Source organism: Cyrtonyx montezumae, unplaced genomic scaffold (genome assembly GCF_038088225.1).
Source record: "Cyrtonyx montezumae isolate F1298 unplaced genomic scaffold, pur_monq_1.0 scaffold_10, whole genome shotgun sequence".
Lineage (NCBI taxonomy): Eukaryota > Metazoa > Chordata > Aves > Galliformes > Odontophoridae > Cyrtonyx > Cyrtonyx montezumae.
Window position 1 is genome coordinate 28728111 of NW_027071826.1, and position 24020 is coordinate 28752130.

The 24020-nt window shown below is 35.7% G+C and overlaps 2 protein-coding genes across 2 annotated transcripts in view; one reads left to right on the plus strand and one right to left on the minus strand.

Moving 5' to 3' along the window:
- RYR3 (ryanodine receptor 3) overlaps nt 1-5287 on the plus strand; it is a 176318-nt gene extending 171031 nt beyond the window's left edge. Inside the window, exons 100-104 of the mRNA XM_065754366.1 lie at nt 815-971; nt 1940-2004; nt 2114-2214; nt 3721-3772; nt 4369-5287. Coding sequence (XP_065610438.1) covers nt 815-971; nt 1940-2004; nt 2114-2214; nt 3721-3772; nt 4369-4464 — 471 coding nt within the window. The 3' untranslated portion in view covers nt 4465-5287. The remainder of the gene's footprint in view (nt 1-814; nt 972-1939; nt 2005-2113; nt 2215-3720; nt 3773-4368) is intronic.
- A 71-nt stretch (nt 5288-5358) lies between these two features.
- Nucleotides 5359-24020, minus strand: part of AVEN (apoptosis and caspase activation inhibitor) — an 82826-nt gene continuing 64164 nt past the window's right edge. Inside the window, exons 3-6 of the mRNA XM_065754247.1 lie at nt 11044-11114; nt 7861-7956; nt 6923-7268; nt 5359-5819 (exon numbers count right to left, since the gene is read on the minus strand). Of these exons, the coding sequence (XP_065610319.1) occupies nt 5701-5819; nt 6923-7268; nt 7861-7956; nt 11044-11114 (632 nt within the window). The 3' untranslated portion in view covers nt 5359-5700. The remainder of the gene's footprint in view (nt 5820-6922; nt 7269-7860; nt 7957-11043; nt 11115-24020) is intronic.

Consider the following 24020-nt stretch of genomic DNA (forward strand, 5'->3'; position numbering starts at 1 on the left):
TCACTTCATGATAATTATTTAGCACCACAACTGCTGTCTAATGTGACTTGAGATCCCTGGTTAGTCTCAGAAATTTCCATTATTTTTCAGTCATATTCTATTCCTTTAGGTGGCTTACAAAATCCTGTAGATGATTCGTATGAAAACATTACACAGACAGATAGATTCTAAAATGTTTACATAGTTGAAGTATTCACATTTTTAAAGACTATTCCATGAAGGCTTCTATCTTAAAAAAATAAATCACACAGCAACATTTCTATAAAGTGATTTCTTTCACATCAAACTGAACAGAGACTGTTTCTGACATCAGAAATAATTTAAAGTATACTAAAACAGACATCTAATCGGGCAAAATGAAATTATCCAGAAACCACTTAAACACAGATCTACCTGCTGTGAATATATCAATGTTTTATGGCAATATTTCCTAAATGTCATTACACGACTTTAAAAGATGTCCTCTAGTTACTCAGAGAAAGTTTGAGCCTTAGGAATTAATAGTAATGGGTATAATATAGTTAAATAGTACCAAAGAGAAATGGTCTTAATCTGTAAGACCTAGGAAATGATGGGAGGGTAATAACTTGGTGCTGATTTCTACACCTTTGTAAGTTTACTTGGAGATGAAACCATACTACTTAAGATGCTTAGCAGATTTTTGGTTCAGTGTGTGATACATGAACAATACTATGTCTTCTGTTTCTATAACTTTTCAAAAAGAATTAGTATTTCTAATACTAATTAGAATAGAATTAGTATTATTAGAGCAGAATGATTCACAATAAGTAAAATTTCCCCATTTTTTTTTTAGTGTTACCTATTCCACATGTATGTAGGTGTAAGAGCTGGTGGTGGCATTGGGGATGAAATTGAGGATCCTGCTGGAGACCCTTATGAAATGTATAGAATTGTCTTCGACATCACATTTTTCTTCTTTGTCATTGTTATCCTACTGGCCATTATTCAAGGTACTTTCACTTATGTTAGCAGAAGCTGACAGAATTTAGCGTACTTAAGTTCTGCAGTGCATTTCAATAACATTTAAGTTTGAGGTGAGTTATGAAGTATTGCTTTAAAGCTTATTTCTGAGCTTGTAAAGCCATTAACTCTGAAAGTTATAAACTTAATTTATAAATAATGCATGATACCAAATATTACAAAAAGTAGTAGAAACATATCTTACCTGGGTTTTATGAATATCTTGATAACTCTCCAGCAATGACACTGCTTTGGAGTGGAGGATCACTCTTCCTGCTAAAAATACCACTTAAACTTGGTAACTTGGTAAACTTTGCAGCTAGTCATTCACCTGGGGTTTTGTCTCCGACAAGGCATCGTGGTTGCATACCTATTTCCTCCTTTCTTTAGAGGAAGATTTGCAGTTCTGATTTGTTTGCAACTGTGGCTTGCGGAGAATGAGACGTATATTGAATGACTGTCAGTGCTGAACACATTGTATGAACTGTCCTAAGGTTGGCAGGAAAACAAGTTAAGCAGTTTTCAGGCAGTCTAGTGGCAAAGTAAAAACGTAAACTGTCTACATTTTTTAGACATTACAAATGTTGCAGTACCTCAAATGACCTAATTTTATTCTTAACGCACTGGAAGTGAAGAATAATGCTTGAAATGTGAAGCAACAGCACAAAGTGTTTGGAGGGTGGTGGTTGTCCGTGGAAGCCAATTGTCCTTCACTCAACAAAAGGAAAAGATTTCCTTAAGAGAAAGCAAGAGGAATTCTCACTGCTGAAAGCACAATATAAATTAATATGAGATGGCTGCAAACAGATATATTTGAAATTGAATGATTCGACCTGGATAGAAGTATGCCATACTTCAAACAGAATGGAAGATGTCTACCAGAGCTACTTTTATTGCAATTCTTGAAATAAAAGTATTGCTGAGTACTTAACTGTTGCAACCTATCCCCTTGAAATAGGTCTGATTATTGATGCTTTCGGTGAATTAAGAGACCAGCAAGAACAAGTGAGAGAAGACATGGAGGTATGAGAAAAACATTAAATTTTTTTCATTTCTCTTACTAATCTAGATTTTTACAGCTATAATTGAGTCTTTGATTTATAATTGATTTGTAAACAAACTGTGTTTCCAGACCAAATGTTTTATTTGTGGAATTGGGAACGACTATTTTGACACAACCCCACATGGCTTTGAAACACATACTCTACAGGAACACAACTTGGCAAACTACCTGTAAGTATATTCTACTTTTGGAATTATAAATTATATATTATTATAATTATAGCAGGAACTTCCAGCTTAAAAGGAATTTAGAAGCATACTTTGTTGCGTGCCCTGTGACAGAAGAATATTTCCATTCCTTTCTGGTTTCCCCTCCTATACTCTGAGCTGATAGTTATCTTTAAAGTGCCTGCTCTACATGAGCTAGCTTAGTGGAATGATGGCTCAATGCACATCAGCCCCTTATGTTTCCTCTCATCCTCTGGAAGGAAAACCACATGTGGAAGGTTAAGGAACAAGAGTTTACTAGCTCGTAAGTTGTTTTAGTCTGAAAGACAACTGTGACTTTCTGGGGACTTGGTAATGTTGAAACCACCAAAAATGGTTTCTGATCTAAAAATGTTACTTCAGATGTTACTTACCTGCAGAACAGAGAACACTGATACGGTAGCAGAAGGAAGGTCTTCAGTTTGGTTTGGTTTCTACGAGTTATGTTCAAAATAGTCATGAAAAAAATGCATTTCTGAAAAATAAGCTAAAAAGAAAAAAAAGTACAAATCTGATCCTATAGTTTCTTACCAGTAGTGCAGCTCTCTGAAACCACTAAATAATTGGCACTAGCGTACATTCAGACTATTGCCAAGACTCCCAAGACAGTGGTTTCATACTTCCATTAGTGAGCATAGAACAGACCAGAAAGGGTTATTGAAAAATGAATTTGGTGGTAATAGTTACCCCTACAAAAGATTCCTTTTGTACCCATAGTTTTACCACTCTGCAGCCTCCAAGCTTCTCTTACTATACTGGATCACTTGATTGGCATGTGGGATCCTGTCATTCCCTGTAAATTAAGAACTGTCATTTTCTTAATATTGGAATATATAGAGAATGATTTTCCTGTGTGGCTGCTTTTAATTGGAAAAACATTTTTAAAAGTCAGTATATGCTCCTTTTTAAAATGAAAACATATTAAGTTTAATTCCAAAGCATTACATCAAAACTGACTATATATCTAAGAGCAACGTCATATAAAAGAGACCAGTGTTAGTACTCTACAGCCTTTCCAATTACTTCAATTTTGTACGTTTGAGCACAAGCAGTACCTGAGATAAGATAAGTGCTACTTGGCTGCACCAACATTTCCAAATTATCTGCCATGTAGCTTATAAGTTCATAATCTATCATAGTTATTGCATAGATGGTACAGAAATTCCTTCCAACATGGCAGTGTTGGAGCACATAAGAGCTGAGATGTAGGCCGAATTCAGGTGTTGTTTTCAGCACTGACATGAAGAAACTGCTGAAAAACATTTTTCCACTTGTGCAGATTCTACAGCTGTTAGTGCGTTCACAGGGGAAGTCCCCAAGGATAGCATTTTCTTCTTTAAAACATCCTAGAAGCCTGGGAATGTCATTTATCTGCTGGTTGCTGCCATGAACATCAAACCCCTTTCTATGGCAGCTTAGGGGAGAGATAATGTTACCTCCATTAATACCTGTTCTATGCACTTGTTTCAGGTTCTTCTTAATGTACCTCATAAACAAGGATGAGACGGAGCATACTGGCCAGGTGAGTAGAAAAAAAGAAGTTAAATATTTGTCTTGAAAAGATGCATCTTTCTTTTCCAGCCTTGTGGCTGCGTACCACCAGGTGGAACTGATGTACCACCAAAGACTGGAGTCAAATATCCCACTCCTAAAATTTTTGAGGAAGAAGAAAGGACAGGTGCAGCAGTGTGCTGTCCTGTCCAGCACTATACTGTGCTACCAGTAGTTAAATTACTACACTTATAGTCCATGTCCATATATATCTAAATATAGACAGTACATGTAAGTTCACTTGTAAGACGTGTAAGTTCAGTTTGTTACATCCTAAGTGCAAAATAATAAGTAAAATAAGATATAATTAAATCTTATTTCAAATAAGCTGTTACACAAATAGTGCGAAAGTACCTTATAATTCTGTCTCTTGCAATGCAGACTGTAGAGATTTGCTCTGATAGAACTAGACTGATTAATTTTCACTTACCCACACTGTGTTGTTTTGTTGTTTTTTCTTAATAAGCGCAGTGACTGCTTACTGTGACAATTTAGAGTACTGGCTGTAAGGAGTTCAAATAAATTTTAAATTTTAATCTTGAAATAAATGTTCTTTATTATTTTCAGGAGTCATTTGTGTGGAAGATGTACCAAGAAAGATGTTGGGATTTCTTCCCAGCAGGAGACTGCTTCCGGAAACAGTATGAGGATCAACTCGGCTAATGTAACAAAAGAAATTACGTACTGATGAACTGTTGAGACCTGGTATATGAACTTCTTTCCGTTTCATGATGTGAATTCTCAGCCTGTATTTGCTTTAAATGTCTTTAAACTTGAAGGCATACATAAAATTTGAAAGTTTCATAGGCTTTTTGTACGTACCACGTACGAAACCATTCTTCTGTTGGAATTGTAATTAGAAAAGAAAAATCTATGGCAAGATCAAATCGAGCCTTCTAATTTAAACATGGTCTGATGTTATAACAACTTTTCAACCACACTGTTTAACCTAGAGTTCAGTAAGAGTGAAAGGGCTAAAAGATGTCTTAACTGTTTGACATTTAAGAACTTGAACATCAGAGGCCACGCCTCATAAGAAGTACTTTAAGTGCTGTCCTGTTTTTGCCCCACAATATCCGCTAGTGAATGTATTAAGACACAGCTTGAAAAGCTTTAAGCAGATAAAAGAAACATTTTCAAACACTTTGTTGACCTTGAATCATTAAGTGCCTTAAAACCTCCGTAGACATAGCTATGCAAACTTTTTATTTGTTAGTGTTCTAGAGAAAAGATCCATTGACTGTATTGCTTACCTGTCTTTCTGTATGAAACTGCACTTGAAGTTTGTTTGTATACAACCTTCACTAACAGCTTGTTAGATGCTGCTGTCACAAAACACACCCTGTATCAAAATGAATACAATTTAAATCATAGGCCAAAATAAAATGTTGCTCTATGGTCACCTGCAAATAGAAGCTGCAAGGTTTATGCATTTATTTTTCTCCTAGTAGAAAGTGCCCACTGCAATAAAATATTATAAACCAAATACTACCTTTGTAATTTCTTTCTAGTTTTTCTACAGGAAATGTGGCGTGATGAAGGTGAGTAAAAACATGCATTTGTTGTGCATTCATTGGTTTATTTTAAGGACCACGTGTAGCAAGTACAAGCTGGAACAACTGCTTTGGCACTTTGCTGCAGCCTACATTTTAAGCAAAGAAAATCCCAACTTCATCACCAAATTTAGGCCTCTCTAAGACAGTTTTAGTCTTTTTAAGACTGTCTTTGACACGACTTAATCACATCTAATCAAATCTTGTTGACACAGAAATTCAGGTGCCTGCCAATAAAACCAGACAAGTGAAACGGATAAATGAAATAAAGAACAGATAAAGGAGGATCCCACTTTCTACTTGGCTCTTTAGTTATATTCATTTATTCACATACGGAAAATTGGTTTCAGGAAATCATGCTGTCCAGCCAATCTTCAAGCTCTTCCTCAGTAACACTTCTGGAAGTATTCTGCTCTTGCTGTGCTGCTGTACTTTTCTTTTCTGGCACATCTGCTGTTGGAGGGTCTAGAAAAGCAAAAGGAACAGATTTGGAAATAATTCTGTACTGTATTTTTTTCCTTTTTAATGCACGATTGAAACGCAATCTCTCAAAGAATAAATAAGTGAGACATTTCAAAAACCATAGCAACAATTAATTAAAAACAATGAGGCAGTTTGATACGCTCAGCCACAGCAACACAGCTTCCACCTGATCCAGGGGGAGTCCTGATCCACAGCACACAGCTTCTAAGTAAGCAAACCCCGACCGCAACCTATTCACAATGCTGACATAAACAGATTTTTCTTTAACGTGGGAGAGCAGCAGGAGACCACAATAGTGGTCCATATCCCACATCTGCATGCTGATTGTGATTCCACAGTCTGATGGTGCTGTTTTCTTAAGGGATTTACACTGTGCACAGTGTATGCACAGCAAATATAGCACTGGAATGAAAGGTTCTCTTCAGAAACAAGGCTTACGGTATAGCACGTGGTGATACCTCACATCTTCAACAACTACCTCTCTTTTTGGACTTAATCACACACAAAAAATCAGAGATGCTAAAAGTTGTTACATCGCTGTAGGATGGGGAGAAGTACAACTGCTCTCCACCAGAGCTAAGAAACAGCAAAACAGGTTCCAGTGGCTCAATGAATTTCTGCAATATGAAAATTTGTGCGTGTATTGCCTCTATTTAAAAGTTCAATCTGTATTTTCAGTGCTAGTAACATTTGAAAATAACACTTGTAGTGTTATCAGAAATAGCTATCAGTTTCTCATTATATCATCACAGAGAAGTAAGGGCTGATAATGTTATATAAAAACTGTATTTTAACCTACCCCAGCCAAAACTCTGGGGCAGTGCTAATTAAAAAAAACCAAATCACATTTTGCTGAATCATCAGACCAATACTGTTCTGTGGCAGAATTAATGCTCAAAATTAACATCATGACAGAGGTGAAACTGCAGGTGAGCAAGTCTGTGCACAGCCCCAGATAAATGAAACACTATGACAGAGATGCTGATAGCATTACTGTTGACTTGCACGTTCGGAGTAGAAAAACACAGCTGAGAAAGAGAACAATGAAAAATAAATACGAGCACCGGAAGGAAATGAAACCTTACCATTTTCCTTACTCTCCATTTTCAGATCTTTCTCTGTTGGTACGCTGTAGGGTAATGCACCAGACACAGAATCAATGGGAGCATCCAGATTTAGGAGTTGATCCAGTTCTTCATCCAAATGGTCACTCTCTTGCTTTGGTAGCAGCTGGGCTCTGTGAAATGGTTCTGGTGCACCTGCCACAGGACCACGTTTAGTTCCAGGCTCTGATGAAGCAATAGAATCACCAGCAGGCTGAGAGGCCAACACCATTTCCCTCTGAGACAAAGACTGTCGAAATTGCTCTCTCCTCTTGGAGTCTTCAATAACTTTAGACTTCATCTGTGGGAGCTCTACAGGTGTTGATGCCTAAGAATACAAGAGAGGACTTTGGAGTTTCTAATTGTTACATGGAATATGGAAAATATTATGGTAATATTTTATTTTTTCAGAGCCTGAAGAAACACTTGCCAACATTCTATTCCATACTTTTCTTTAACCAGAGCGTGTTTTCTTCACTTGTTTGACTGACAGTTCTAGCTGTTCGAACACAGATTAATTCATCCATCAAGTATGTAAGTTCACATTGGCTCTCTAGAAGAGTCAGTCAAACTGAAAACAAATATCTAGTTGGAAAGAATGTGAAAACACTTTCAGAATCTTATTGTAAGTATTCAATAGCTGCTAAAAAGAGAAGCAAATATTAAAACATCAGAATAATTCCACGTTGCTCAGATACCTGGCTTGAAGTCCAATACACTGCACACAGAGCATCTTGTTTAAAGCTACCACTAAAGGGCTGATACAGGGGTCTCCCACTTTGCATGACAGTCTCAAATATATATTTACTTATAAAATACATTCATATTACATTTGAAAACCACATCTCAAGTCAAAGTTCTAGCTCAGATTATATCGTTTAAACTATTTACATTTTATTCTGAAATATCCACAGAGTTACCTGTACAAGTTCAGCAGCTACATTCAACCTCAGATGCAGAGGCAGTTCCTGAAGGGCCTGGGCCAAAGACTGGCAGTCAACAGATAGTGCAGATAACTGAAATGTGAATCAACACGCAGCATGTTTTTGTTAAATAAAAATGAAACTGATAATGTCTTCAGCATACTACATTCCTTTGCCCCACACACTGTAAGAATGTAAAGATCAATTTAAAAACATACAGTATCTAAAAGATATTGGCAATAATAGTGGGAATTCATAGTTTTAAAAGTACACAAGTACAAAGCATTTTGGCTAGATTTGGCTAAACACCTACAAAGCAAATCATTACTTAGTTAAAAAGAGAGGATGACAGTTTAAAGATACATAGAGGAGTACTCCTTAGGTAATACCTTGAAAATCCAAAGTAGGAATCAATTCTGCAAGCTGACAATGTCATAAGAGACTTGGGCTTCTGCGCCGCATTTGCAAAGAGCAAAGAAATCGTATGAGACCAGTAACAAAAAACTGTAAACAGTCAAATATCTCTGAGTAACATATAAGTGCATTGGGGAAGAGCTCTGTGCACTTGCAAAAAGATTAATGTGAATAAATTATTGTGAATGAAGGTGAAAGTACGGATAGGGAATAAGAAGACTGATGATGAAGGAAAAGAGCAGCTGAGAGATAATATAATGGAGATAGGAATTCAATATCCAAGTAGGTATTTCACTATAAGTGGTGTCTGAATAAAAAAGAAAAACAAAGGACGAAAACAGTATTTAACAAATTATAAACACTTCATGGCATATGCAGCTATTTGTGCAAGAAAATAAGCAGAGGAATGCTTTGTTGCTGCAATTGCCAGTTTTACTGAAAAAAACCCAAACAGATAATTACTAGTTGCTTGATTTTTAAATTGCAGCATTCTGAAACATTCCCATTGTAGTTTATCAACGTACAAGAAGCAAATTCAGGTTTGCTTTTTGTAAGAATAACAAAGTGTTACAACTCAACTCAGAGTTTCCCAAACTGTTGCTTTGCCATTCCATTCAACGAAGAATGGGAAACATCTACTCATTCTGCAATTACTTGTATGCCTTTTCTGCTCTGCTTTGTTCCCTCACATTAACTTCAGTACATGAAGTTATTATAGAATCATATATGTGCGCAAAGATCTAGAAGTGGGACAAATATGAGGCAAAGGCAAGGAACAGCTTGGAGCAAGGAGCAGTAGATTTAGGATGAAAATAAGGATTTAAGTCCAGCTTTCAGGGAAAAGAAATGGGCAAGAAACTTGAAGGCTGAAGACCATAGAGAATGTGAAGAACTAACTCATGCTGTGCAGCCACCTGGGCTAGGATTCTGGGACTAAAACAAGAAGTGAAAGGCATGATCTACTTGAAGAACCAAATTTGAATGGGGCAGAATGAATTACTAGGAGTTAGGGAGAGAGACAAAGGAATGTGCTCACAACACATACTTCAGTGCCGGACCAAATCCCAAAGTGTACAGTCTCTGCACTGGTAGACAGAGCATCTTTGAAATTGAGTGGCCATGCAAATCTTCACTCTGCTCACAATGGCTTCAGCATATAAATGAGCTAATATGTTCAGCTGAATGTTTTAATGACAAGTCTAAGAGGAAATCATGAAGCAATTAATATTCTGGATATGCACAGAGAAAAGGAAGCAAAGATCATACACCGTACTACTGGCATACTATGTACTGGGAAAGGAAGGAACTGATAAGAATACAAATTCATTGAAAGAATATATCCCACTGAAAAAACACGATACATCAAAAAATTGCTGTGCAAGCCACTTGGTTGTATTTTCTCATCTTAATTTGACTTTGCAACTTTAATATAACTTAAAATATCAGTGCTCTAGGAATAATTATTTGCAATATTTTAGGAAATAAGCATCAAATATTCAAAATTCAAACACACATTAATATTTCAGGAGAGACTCAAGCACATAGCCATTCTAAGAAAAGCTTTGAAGACAAATCAGCGTGCACTTGCAGCCCGCAATGCCAACAGAATCCTGGGCTGCATCAACAGATGGGTGACCAGCATGGAGAGGAAGGTAATTGTCCCCCTCTTCTCTGCCCTTGTGAGGCCTCATAATGAGTTCTGGGCACCCTAGCACAAGAAAGACATAGAGTTGCTGGAGTGGGTCCAGAGGAGGGCCACAAAGATGGTTAAAGGGCTGGAGCACCTCTCCTCTGGAGAAAGACTGAGAAAGCTGGGCTTGTTTAGCTTAGAGAAGATTTCCCTGCAGCTTTCCTGAACTTAAGGGGAGCTTATAAGCAGGAGAAGAACTGAATGATTACATGGGCAGATAGCGACAGGACAAGGGGGAACAACTTTAAACTGAAAGAAAGGAGATTTAAATTTGGTGTGTCTTAGAAAGTAAGTGGAATTCTTTACTCAAACAATGGTGAGGCACTGGAACAGCCCACTCAGAGAGACTGTGGATGCCCCATCTCTGGGGGTGTTCATGACCAGACTGGGTGGATGGGGCCCTGAGCACCACAGTCTAGTGGGGAACTAGATAATCTTTACATTCCATTCCAACCCAAGCAATTCTATGATTCTGCAATAATTTAGGTGGATCATGGGAGGAAGGTAGCTCAAAGGTTAACACGCTTTCCAACATCCCAAATTAAAAAACAGTACACTATAGTTTCTTTGTTGTTATTTGTACTAGCATAGAGAATCTACATATAAATAATTTCAAACTTTGGTGGTCCCACAGTCATTTTGTTTCCAGTAGAGGATATGGACTGTTAATATGAACAAATGAAACCACACTTGGCAATCAAATATGTGAATATATTCCTGTAGGTTCCATTACAGTCCTTTTGCTAAACTATTCTCCTGAACACACTTGAAAATGGAAGGTTGACCTTATAAGTGTCAGGGAACCAAGGTGATTTACACCCCCCTTACTTCCCCTTCTCTGGACAGATTTGTGTTCTTTTCTTTTAGCACTACTTAAAAACCAAGCCTGATGCCTTAAACGTTCTTCATCAGGAAAGGACAAAACCCAAGAGCCTCCCAGCATCAGAAACAAGTTAATAAATGTATCTACAAATTAAAGAGTGCCATCACTGCATTATACCATTTGCTGCTGAAAGCACAACTGCCAACATAGCCTGTGCCAGGCAATTAATTATTTGCACAGAAAAATTGGTTACCTGCGTACAGTACACGTTTTCTGTATCCCAATCTTTCTCTTCAGCAAATCGGAACTGCGTAAAGGAATCTCCTACAGAAAAGAAATTTAAAAAGATTTTAATTTTTTAAATAGCAAACTCCCTGTAAGCTCCAAATCCTACACAAATGCATTTAAACAATAAAACTCAAATTTTCAGCAATTTTACATTTAATTTAAACCAGTAAACTTTTCTAAGCACAGCTGAATGACGTTTAAAATTCTCATTTACAGAACAGCACAGTAGTAAGGATTACCAAAAACGAAACATGAAAGATTAGGGTTGCAGAGGGAGGTAGAATCAGATACAACCTACAACAAATACACACTCATGTAAAATTGGAACTGCCATGAAAACATCTTACATTCTTATGTGTTAAACTGTTCCATTAAAGCAGCAGTTGAACTATTTTATAACATCAGTTATTTTCAGCATATGAGGAAAATAATACTTCTGGAGTAAGTTATTATTTGTTAATAACTGACAATATTTCTATATACATACATGTAAACAATGCAGTCTGAGAACAGACAGCTATTTCTCTCTACGGATAGATGGTAGAGAGCTGTTGAATTACTGTGTGAAGGAGATGAAATTTGATCCTGAGAATTTCAGATTTCCTGGAGAAATATGGTATTTTGTGTGCCACACTGTAGATGTAAATCCTTAACTTGAAAACTCACAGTTGACTCACTGCTGACAAAGGTGCCTGTGTTTTCATTGCAAACAGTACAACTGCAAGCAAATCCCCCTGTAAGAGCATCTAGAACATTGCTAGTAAGTAATGGCTAAAGCTAAAATTTAAGGAAAAACAGATTCACTCTTCATTTGTGATTTTACAATAGACATCAAGCAGTGCAAATTAATTTCTTTTAACTGCTCATATTTAAAAGGCTCTACTTAGTTACACACTTAATGAAGCATAGATTAAAAAATAATGAAATAAAGTGATTCTCAGAGTCCTCATGCTCTTAGGAAAAAAGTCATGCACTTTCATCAAGACAAAGAAGTAAAATTAAACAAAAGGATGAGTTGGATGCTCTAGATATCTGAAAATGACCTGATGTAAAGCAGCTAAACAAGGCTACTTCACTAGGAAAATAAGCCCAGATCAAGATCTGACTTGTAATTATCTATACTCATAAAGTCAAGAATAACAGATCCACAGATACTGTATTGCTGAAATAAAGGGTATGACTTAAACGGTAGTTTAACAAGGCTCTTAAATAGATTAACAAAGCATGCCTTTCAAATGGAAAAGCAATAACTACAATTCACAGTAGCACATTTAATGCAAATTAGGTTAATGAGAATGTTGGTCTAACCAATTATCTTTTCACAAATTCCTTTACCCTGAAAATAACTTCCTTTTGTGTCATGAATACTAATCAAACATCTTGCAATGACTCAGAGTTCCTTCTAGCATAAGAACTGCTTTTCTTCATTTGAAATTGAAGAGTTTTTATCTTACTTACAAACATTATTTGGTCTCCAAACACAGAGTAGCTAAAAATAATGCATTCAAGTAAACCTTACGCATCATTTTTGATAGCTTTCCCAAGTGTTAATAATAATCCTTTTTATAAAGCAGAACCATGCTATAGAAGAATAGCAGTTCTAAAGCACCTAACACTTGAAAATATTTTATAGCTAAATCAGTTGATTCAAATAGAATGCATGCCTCATAGCCTCATTAGCCCAATTATCTCCTCATACAAATATTCACTGAATAGCAGAATCAAACAAATCTTCCCTGTAACCTGTAATAAACATTTTCTAATATGTGAGATTACATTTCTATGAAAGTTGAAACATTGAAATGCATTTCAGTGTGAAAAGAGAACAGCCACATGAGTGGCATAATTTTGTTCACTTTAACTCTCTAATTCACTGAAAACAAAAGACAAAACATTACCGAAGACAGAAGAACAATATCTGGTAGACTTAGAGATTGCTAAACAGATATTCAAACTGGGAGGAGGAACACACAATGTAACTGGCTTTCAAACAAATGTGAAAACTACAGCCTACCAGCCATTCTTGTGATGAATTAAGTGTGAGTGCATCTCCCTCAAAGTGGAGGAAAAAGCACAAGGAAGAGCTCCCGCTCATCTGTGCCATGGCTCTAGCTAGAAGTTTCTGGAAACAGCAAGAACTACAGAGCAGGCACCACTGTGAAACGTCATCAGTACAAATGCATGTTTCTAATGCTGTGCTTTTCAGAGCAGTCCATCTACTATTGATGCATGCTCTAAATAACATAACTTTGGAAAAGTACTACATTAGACACCATTTTTTCTCCTACAAAAGGAGACTAGCCTGTATATAAATGGATAACAAATATTCTTCCAACTGTAGAGAATCTGTTCTGCAAAGAGTTTATGCAAATACCATTATACACATTGTGAACAGATATAATAATCTGGCCAAAATAAAGCAGCATATATTATATCAGAACAGCCTTTTGGAGGACACAGCTTCACGGACCTTGTAATAATGTCACTGATTTCTATTTCTACATTTTTAATTACTCTGCTTTGATAGAATACACGCTGTAACTATCATCTTTTACTATGACTAATGCTGCAATGTTCTACTTAAGCAATTTGCCATAAATGTGTAGTGAGTAACAGAAATTTTCAGAATGTGGGAATACAAAAACAACAGAAAGACTGCAAGAAATCAACATTAATTTTCTTCAGATATTATTAAGAACAGTCTATTTCAAGTAACTGCAAGGTCTGTCTTTTATCACGTGCATGGCAGTTATTTCCAAACAACAGCCCTCGCCACAAATACTTCAGCACAACCTACATTTTCCCTGGTTCTGCTATTCACCAGTAGATTGCACAGGAATGCATTACAACATCAAGAAGGTTCACACAACAGTTCAGCATAAAAATCTGAATTAAGAAAATTCTAGAAGTGTATCTTAAAGAACATTCTTCTATTGTTAGCAGCAGAAGACCTTGAGCTCTGAGCAAATAGACTGAAGTCAAGGATACTTGTATCCCACACCGTGAACCAAAGCATATTCATAATTAGATTGAGAAAGAAAAATGTTCAAAATTAATTCCCTGGCACAACTACGCAAGGCTACTTGTCACATTAAAAACAACAAAAACACACAGATCTGACCAAGCAGCAGGATCATCTGATCAAGGTTAAATCATAAACTGTCGCAGATAAACAAATAAGGAGAGATCTTTAGAAACTGGTGCCACTTCTGGAACAAAGAGTGCCTACATAGGAAGAACAGGATGAATTTAACACAGAGGATCAAGCAAGTAAGCTTAGATACCAGCTTTTCAAATGAGGAGGAGGGTGAAGCCAACCAGTTCCAGAGTACGTAATGGTAAAAGAGAAAGAATAAAATATATACAAATTTTGTTTTTGTATTTTAATTCTTGAAAACTAAAGCAGAAGTTAACAAGAGTCAGGACAGGAAAAAATGACCAATAAAACAGTACTCACAGAGGTTCAGAGAAATAAAGAGTTGTACCTGTGCTTCTGTGTGAAGACAGGTGACTATGATATAAGAGAAAAAATGGAATCCTTGGTGACTGGTGGAGATGCTAAATGTTTGCACGGACTCAAGAAGGGACAGCAGGAAAATGCAAGAACTTTTGAATACAAAGAGTTCACATCTGGCTCAGTAAGTCTGTGCAACAAAAGTAGTTGGAAACTAAGGAAGTATTAGGGAAAGCAGTATATCAGATAGCATGTTCAGCTTATCCTGATAAGATGAAGTCTGCATCTAATTAAATTTTTATCACAGAACTAACTGTATCACCACAGAACTGTATCAGTTGGAAGGGACCTCTAGAGATCATCTAGTCCAACACCCAAATATAACAAATATTAAGCAAAACAAACATCTAGTTTTTACTTACAGACTTCCACGAATAGTTATCTTAGTCATCTTTAGATAGGAAAAATAGGAAGGAAAACTGGCAAACAAATTTATTTTTGTTCTCTAGCTAAGAGTTCTTTCAAATTGTTTCAAGCTCTACATCTGCAGCACTTATAAAGAGAAAAAAGACATATATCCAATCACTGTATCTATCACACATGGAACTGCACTAATAGCATTAAGCAAACTCTGCTTTGTTATCAACTTTTGCACATTTTTGAAAATGTGTCAGCACTATTAATGTGTAATTTTTTCTTAAATACATAATAGTGACAAGTCTCACAGCAAACATAAGCAGATTGAAACAAAACTGCAAAATATTAAAACAAAATGCACTGAACAACAGAAGTACACAAAAATTTTTTACAAAGGCAGCTATTCATAAATACCAACTCCAACTTCTCCACTGTTCACTTTTTTATTGAAAAAACATTAAAACGATATTTAAGTGTGAAGTTATTGATCTCCCCACAGGTTAAACAAACTTTTCATTAAGTTTAAGCTGGTCAACTTAAATATTTACATTTTTCCTGATGCTTTATGACATTTCCTAGCGCCATTTTCCTCAGGTTGCTAATCTACAATATACTTAGTGATTTTTAAATGTCAGGGCAACCAGCTTGCTAGATTAGACGAAGTATAAAAATCCATAGGGTATGGTGGGTTTTGAGCAGTACCACTGAAGAGAAGGACTGAAAAAAGGCAAAGATGACCAAACTTTTCAGAGCAGCTCACAACCAAGGATAACTTACTTACCTATGTATCTATTTCTTCTCAGTAGCAGCAGGAGAACATGGCGGGAAACTCTCTCTAGGGACAGGGACAAACAAGTCTTTGGATGAAAGGCATGCTCTGAAACGTGTCAGCAACGAACACTGGCACAACCCAGAGAGGATGTGGCATCTCCTCCTTGGAGATCTTCAGCAGACACCTGAACATGGGCCTGTTCTGAATACTTTCGACTTCCCACACTTCTCAGTGAGGATACTTTGAGAAACTTATATATATACACACACATATATATATTCTGTAACTGAAGACGTAACCTCTGCACTTTATTCAGGAAGTTTCCATATTTTCCAAATGACTCGCAAAGCCTAACTCTACAATATTTCTAGTTCCAAATATAATAAACTTAGTACTGTAGCTAACAAAATAAGGTTTTAAACTTTAACAAATATTGGATTTCTGACTTCTATTACTTATGTAAATTTGGATTATTGATCATTCTACCTCCAGAGTAAACAGTACATTCAAGTATATCATTCTAATGAAGCTGGAAGATGAGAATATCACACAGTTCAGTATTATCAGATATATTTTTGCACTTTTTCCATTTAGGAAAACTTAACTAAGAGTAGTGCATTGCATATATATTTATATATCTGTTTTCTGCAGATATGCTGCCAGAATATTTGCTCTGAAAACTTCAAAATTATTCAAATATCTATCTTTTTTTTACAAAGAGCAGCAAACAAAACATCTGTTCCACGTTGTGTCTCGTTACAAAAACATTTTGTTTTTTCCAAGAAGCAAACGAAAAGACAACCTTACAGAAAAAAAAAAAGAACAAGCTTTAGAATACTTTATTTTAAGCAGCCTGCTATTTTTGTTCTGATATTACTGAAGAACTTGACTCAATTAGAGAAAAACAGTCTGTCAACTATTCAAGCTTCAATTTTAAGCATTTAAAGCCAATCAATTTTTGTTGATGGTACACACAGTCTCTGACAGCCCTCGCGTTACTAGAATTTCTTAACCCAATAAACCTTTTCAAAATTTTTGTTTTGCATTACTCTTTCATTCCTTACTCTGTACTTCACAGAACATTTATTACAAAATATGCAATTATATAATCAGTAAGTATTTATGCTGCTGTGCTGGATACCTTTAATATATCCCTTCAGAAATGTTACTATTTTTCACAAAAGCAGAAATCACTATTCATGAAAGTTGCACAATACACCACTTCTATGAGACTTCCCAAAACATCCATAATTTATAGACTAAGGCGTAAGCCAAAAAATATACAAGCATGTTGATACACCCAAGCATGAGGCTTGCCTTTCCTGTAGTTACAAAAGTTTCTGCAAGATATAACAAGTCATACTACTAACAGAAGCTGGCAAGATTTTTATGTTTAATGTAATGAAAAATCAAAAGATGCAGCTTCAGAAAATAAGACACTGGAAAATTTTCCTCTGATATGTTAATAAAATGACAACAATTAAAATTAGCAAAGAACAAATCTAGTGAAGTTACATTTCTGTAAGAACAGAAAAGCCTGGGAAGTGTTTGCATATGCAGAGTACAGCTAGTTCTTCAATGAAGTGTAATGGCTTAGAGCATTTTCAGCATCAACTTAAAACAAACAGCAGACTGCTAAAGTGTTTGCTTGAGGTAAAAAAGAAATACAAGCAAACAGCAGACTGAATTTCTTCCGCTGAAGGCTGAGAAAGCCTTTACATTCTGTGCCCTCTTTACGTTTCTAAGAAAAATTATCTAACCACAGAAGCTAGGAGCTTATCTTTGTTTTTTCTCTACAGAGAAGTTTTCCCATTCCTACAGATGAATTGTTCCATGTGAAGCTTTAAAAACCTGTGTTAATAGAATTAAGAGTTCTGTAAAGTGAAATGGAGAAAAATAATTTCTTACTATCTTCAAGTCTTGGGGCTGTGTTAAAAATAAGTTTGTAGTTACATACAAGCTTCTGCTCACAGTTTGTATCAGGTTCTTCAAGGTATCACAACAAATTTATTGCAAATAAAGACTGGCTAAGATAAGATAGCTAAGATATAAACGCCAGTATCTACAGTGCTGGGCCTTGAGCTTACACTGCAGTAATTTACGTTCTGTAACTTACAGTACCTCCTAGAGCACATCTTGCAGCTCATCACACACAAGCTTCTCTTGCACGGCAGTAACAAGAAGTACAGCTATCACACAAGTTGGAAAACATGCAAAGGTTATATAGTATGAAGAACTTCAGTTTTGTGGATGACAAACACCATTTGGGCTACACAGTTATGCAGACCTACAAATCACTGTTTATCAACCTCAGCACGTAGTCTTTATTCCTGTATTTGTATAGAATAAGATTAAAATGTGCACTCTAGTGTTAAGAGAATTTCTTTTCTCTAACAAAGGTTAGAATGGTATAATTGAGCATTAAAAAAAATTTATATTTGAACATAACAGTTTAAATACTGAACTAATTCCATTGCATACTACATATAGTGGCACCTATGAGTCTCTGAAGGTCAAATTAAAAATTTACTTGAACTGTCAAAGCTCACCTGCACTTTATGTTTTTGGGACATTAACTGTTCTAGCCTGCCAGCTACAATTTCCTTACCTAAATCCAATCCATTATGAGTCACTGTGGAAATTCTATGTACTGAAAGACCATCTTAGACAGAAGACTAAAAAACAGGAATTAGAGCTCACTGGCATGGAAAAAAAAAAAAGGATTTGGGAAGATCATGCACACTTATAATAAAATTAATGTTTCAAGTTTAATCTCAACAAATCTTTGCCCCCAAAATTTGGCAAGAAACACATTACAAAACTCCTAGAAAAAGCTCAGAAGGAAGAAAGGTACACTGGAGCGTCATCCACTATACTTGGGTATCAAAAAATAGATTACTGTACTTTTAAAAATGATTTTTATTGCACTGTGCAGTAGTATAACATCCAACATTAATAATTCATCAGTATCACACTTAAAAAAAAAGGTAAATAAATGCAACAGTACCCTTAAAAGTTGACAAACAGTGCATTTCACTGATTCTACAAAGATGAAGGCACAACAACTGAATATGACTCACACTCAAAATATGCTTAAAAAAAAAATACTGTCAGCCTTAACAGAACTTTTTCAATTCTGAGGAATAAAGAAGGCTTGCCAATTGATAATATTAGAAACAATCTCCCGTGACTTCTATGACTAATGAAATGCACACCAGGAAAGTTTGGAAAATGCCACCTACAAAATTCATGAGCAATCTTTCAGTTCATCTTGCATACATTTCACTGTGAGAATACAAGCAGGATAATAAAAAGGAAACAGAAGTCATTGGCCTCATGTTAAGCCAGACTTACTCAAAGGTATTTACAATGAAGATACTTAACATATTTTTAGCCCCAGACAAAATTATGAGTATAAATCAATTATTACAATGGTGGGTGTTTCAAAGAGGCTTCCAAGACTTCCTGGCCTTATAAAGAAGGTTTCTTGTCTGTAGCAGCCAGGGCAGTTGGTTGTTTCACCGACGGTACAGGTGTATTATATTTTTGCCCGTACAAATGTGAAAGTAGTGGTCACACCCATCAGACTAGGCTGGAGAGGCCCCAGGGTCTCTGGGATGGGCAGAAGGAAATCTACAGGGGCTGCTGATGGTAACAGCTTTGTATAACATCACTTCACAAGAACAAGAAACTTGCTCTAAAATTTTTGTTCTGAATAAAGAAGACAGACCTCTACATAATCATCACAGAAAGTATGGGGAGGAAGAAAAAAAAAAACAAAACAAAAAACACACAAATACTCTCTATAATTCAACTGACACATTACTTTCATACAATAGCCCAAGTTGAAAGGGACTCACAAAGACTATCAAGTCCAGGATCCAGACTCCACAAAGTACAACCCCAAATTCAAACTTTATATCTGAGAGCATTGTCTAAATGCCTCTTGAACTCCAACAGGCTTGGTGCTCTGATCACGGCCCCAGGAAACCTGTTCCAATGCCTGACCACTCCCTGGTGAAGAACCTTTTCTTAACACGATGCCTGTCCCTTCCCTGGTGCATCTCCATGCTGCAGCTTTTATTTCTAGGGGGCTGCTTTCCAGCCTTCTCATCCCCTACTCTGTACATATTTCCAGAGATGTCCCACACTAGATGCAGAATCTGGCACTTAATCTTGTTAAACTTCACACAATTGCTGATTGCCCAGCCCTCCAACTTGTTGATATCTCTCTGGTTACCAGATGCACAAGATTTCACTACAGAAGAGCAAGACTCACGACTAATGTCATTTTATATAATGAGAAATGTTAGATTCTCTATATAATGCCACTGAAAACATGAAAAGGCAAGAGACCATCACCTGAAGAGCACCATACACATATGCTAAATTCAGGCAAACATGACTAAGGTTAATCCAGTACATTTGATAACGCTTAAGTACAAACAGAAACACAGCATCAATTACATTAGAATTCAGATATTTTAATTGGAAAATGTTGTCTTATAGGATTTCTTTCTTCAGTTTGAGACCAGAAGTTGTAAAAGTGTCATCAAGAGTGTCATAAGAGTCAAGTATATAAAGTGCATGTTTCAGGTAACAAGGAAAATCAAAACTGTTGGGGTGACTTTGAGTAATAAGTAATTCCAAGTTACTTGACAAGTAATAGCTCAAAGTAGAAAAGTATGCACAATTAATTCAGTCATAAAAATATGACTCCAACCTGAGTCGTTGATTCAGCCTTGATTCAGACTGTTCCTGGAACAAACTTTAATGTCTATTGTTGGAAGATTCACAGGTGGATAAGCCCACCATTATGGCAAAACCCTCCATTATGACCTATATCCCAGAATTCCAGGAAGTTATGCCCTCTCAAAAAACAAAAACCCACTCTACTCAGTTATTCTACAATGCACTTATCCAGACTGTAGACTCATTTAGCTTCTTGCGTGTTTATAAATAAATAATGAAAAAAGCTATTGCATGAGGTGCTACATGTCTGTAAGAGGTCGTATGACCTAAAAGGTGACTACATTCATTCTGGAAAGTGCAAACTTGATTTCACAGTGAAGTCTGCCATCCATTAACAGGGCATTTATGGTTCCTTGAACGCAGAATTTTGGCCATAGAAAAAGTTTTCACATTTTCAATAAGCCAGTCTTCACAAATGAAGAATTGCACAGCAATTCTGGCAGCATCCACAGGCAATTACCACTGTGGTGTCTTCCTAAATACTCTTACTCTAATTGAAAGGTCAAACAAATAACCTGCACATGTGCTTAATAAAATAATATAATATATGCTATATTCTCACTACAGATCTTAGAAGCTTTATATTGGCTAGAATAATTAGAAAGTATGTACCCTTGGATATAAAAACAGAATGGATATAAAAATGAATTGATATATGTATGGGTTTCTCTACAGGTTTTAAACACTTATGTATTTAGTCCCTAAAATCTGATCACAGATTTCCCAGTAGTAAATGCTAATTACATAATTTTTTACTGCTATATTTTAAATTTGTTGCTCTGGACAGATAACATCAAGTTGTGTGTTCATGTAACAGGAAGAAATATCACTGTTCTAAAAAAGTTTTGACAAATTTGAAGTTTAAGATTTAAATACAAGTAGCTAATATTTAATGACATCAGGAGCCCAAAAAAGATTGCCACATATGCCAATGTCATAGCTACTCAGAAATGCAAGAAACCATAGGATATGCAAAAATTCTCAGTGTATTTTCCTTTCATCAGTTGGTAGAATATTAGTGCCTTCTGGTTTACCGAAAAAAAAAATATTTTTGGTTCTTAAATAGTGGCCACTAGTGAAATGATAAACTTGTATAAAGGAAGACTCTTTAGCACACCTGATCAGAATGAGTCTCCATTTTTGTTTCTGAAACTGAAGAAATAAAAATGCAATGAGCTCATTTACATCAAAATGAATGTCTGAAAATGACATTATTTGCTAATAGTAAAAAATCAGTTCACTTTGAAACTGAGTATATTACTCAGAATAAAAGATTCTCCCAAGGAAGTACATACAGCATTTACAAAGCTGAAGATGTAATATAAAAGCACAAGGAAAAAATGGGCTTGCATGCATTTTGCATGTGCTGAAGGCAGCACAACACACAGAACTATTGCAATCACTTCTCTCTTACTAACACCTTTTCCTCGGTCTACTGCCTTAGAGAAAAGCACTCATTTGTGAATCATCAGTGAGAGAGAGATAAATATTTCAGAATGCATTTTTTCTGACAAAATTGGGGCAGAGTAGCCATGCATTGGAATCTGAACCATTAAACAGAATTTCATCATGTGTTTTCAAGGGTGAAGGGGAAGAAAAATTAGAGAAAAATATTATGTAGTAAGATCTAAGTATCTTCAGGTTATAAAAGAATGCATTATACAAATACAGAAATGCTAACTTAAGCATTTTCTAACTTCTGAATGCCTGCCATACTCGTCTTAAAACTGTCCTTTTAATCTATTATTATTTGCATTACAGGTAAGGACACATTTGTAAAAGCAATGAAGTAGCAATCTTTACACAATAAAAACTACAATGGAGCTGCTTACTTTACCAAACAAGATGCCATGTACTTTCAGAAGATTACGAAACTGCTTTTTAAACTTAACTTGGAATTATTAATTATATGCCACTTAAAGGAAAAAGAAAATCCTGCATTTATGATATATCTTGATCTCACTAATGCTTAGTTGCAACTTAAGGAATGAAACAGTTTTATCCATGCAAAAATTATATTGCACTGAAGTGCTGTTGTGAAAGTTTCAGAATAAACGCACACCAAAATTTTGTTTTCAGAACATGCACAATTGATACAGTAGGAGTGTTAATGCAAGAATGCTATTTAACTTTTTTTTTTTTATATAATCTTCTATTCCTTAGAAACTTTCTTCCCTTTTCAATAAAACTTGTTCCTCAATCACCTCCCTGTCTCTGTAACTTACTTGGGGAACTTGGTGGCTCCACAAAAATAACAAATTATTTAAACAACCATTTTTTTGTTGTTGCTGTTTATGGTTTTTTAATTAAACTAAGAAATCCCCACTTCCATTATTATTATTATAATCATCATCCTATTAAAAATAAACGTTGATGTATTCCTTATCTTTTCACTTCACACAAAACATCGCAGAAAGAAAAAAGATCATCATATTAAAATGACTGGAAGTTGCATAGAAATTTAGCAAAGCCACTGAAATGTAAGAAAAAAGACCCATAAAAACAGCATTTAGTAGTGAAACATTATGAAGGATAGTAAGCAAAAATATCTTCCATCAGTTAATATGCTTGCAACTATCTTTATGTTACCTCAAAGATTTCTGCTGAGATCCATAAGCAACTACAGTAAGTCTGCTGAAATCAGTACATCCAAAACTTAAAATTAAGTTCTATCAGAAGTGGGAACACCAGCCTAACACCAGTTTCTTGTATAAATATTTTTTATTTGTAAAGTTAAATTCAATGGAAAAAACATCCTGATAACTTCCAAAGAACTTTAGTATGCTTACTTCATAACTGCAATGAATACAGATGTTCGAAAGGGAAAAAAATTCCATATAAACAAGGAACTTAAATGATAGTAAGGAGAGATGACTAGGATCTACCTTGGAACCTCATTTTCTGTCCAGACTAAAACATCAGTAAATATATATCCAGAGCACATAAATAAGAAATCTTTTTCTAAAGGTACCTGCAGTAAAGATAGTGTGATCCTATCAATTCTGGCAATAAATAAAATAAAGTTGGCTTTTATCTGGACAGCATACAGCCCGTCCATAGGCATCTGTATGTGTGTACATAACCACCCCCAAACTGGCCTTTTGTACTTTACTGTACCTTTAATGAGATGCCTCCACTTCACATTCCTTTGTATCAGTGAGGAAGTAGACTGCATTTCTTCTGCATGAGAAGCACTGCTTATGAAGCTATGTGACAGGCTTATGAAAGCATTCACCATCATTTTTAAAAGAACTCCCTATACAGAGGAAATACTTAAATTTTCAAAGATTATAGGTCAAATCTAAGATTTATATCAATATCTAACAATAAAATGAAAGGTTAGTTTGAACATATGAGGTGAATATTGGTAGAAATTGCATATCAAGAAAAAATGAGATTTCATAAAATCAGGTCAGAGCCTTCCAAGTCCATCGCATTCCAGCAGCCCTTTAATAACTGACCATTTTTTCTAAATAGCATAATGCTGAATGATTAAAGAGAGGTCTTTCATTCTAGTCAGAAATTAATCTATTTGTTCTAATGAGAG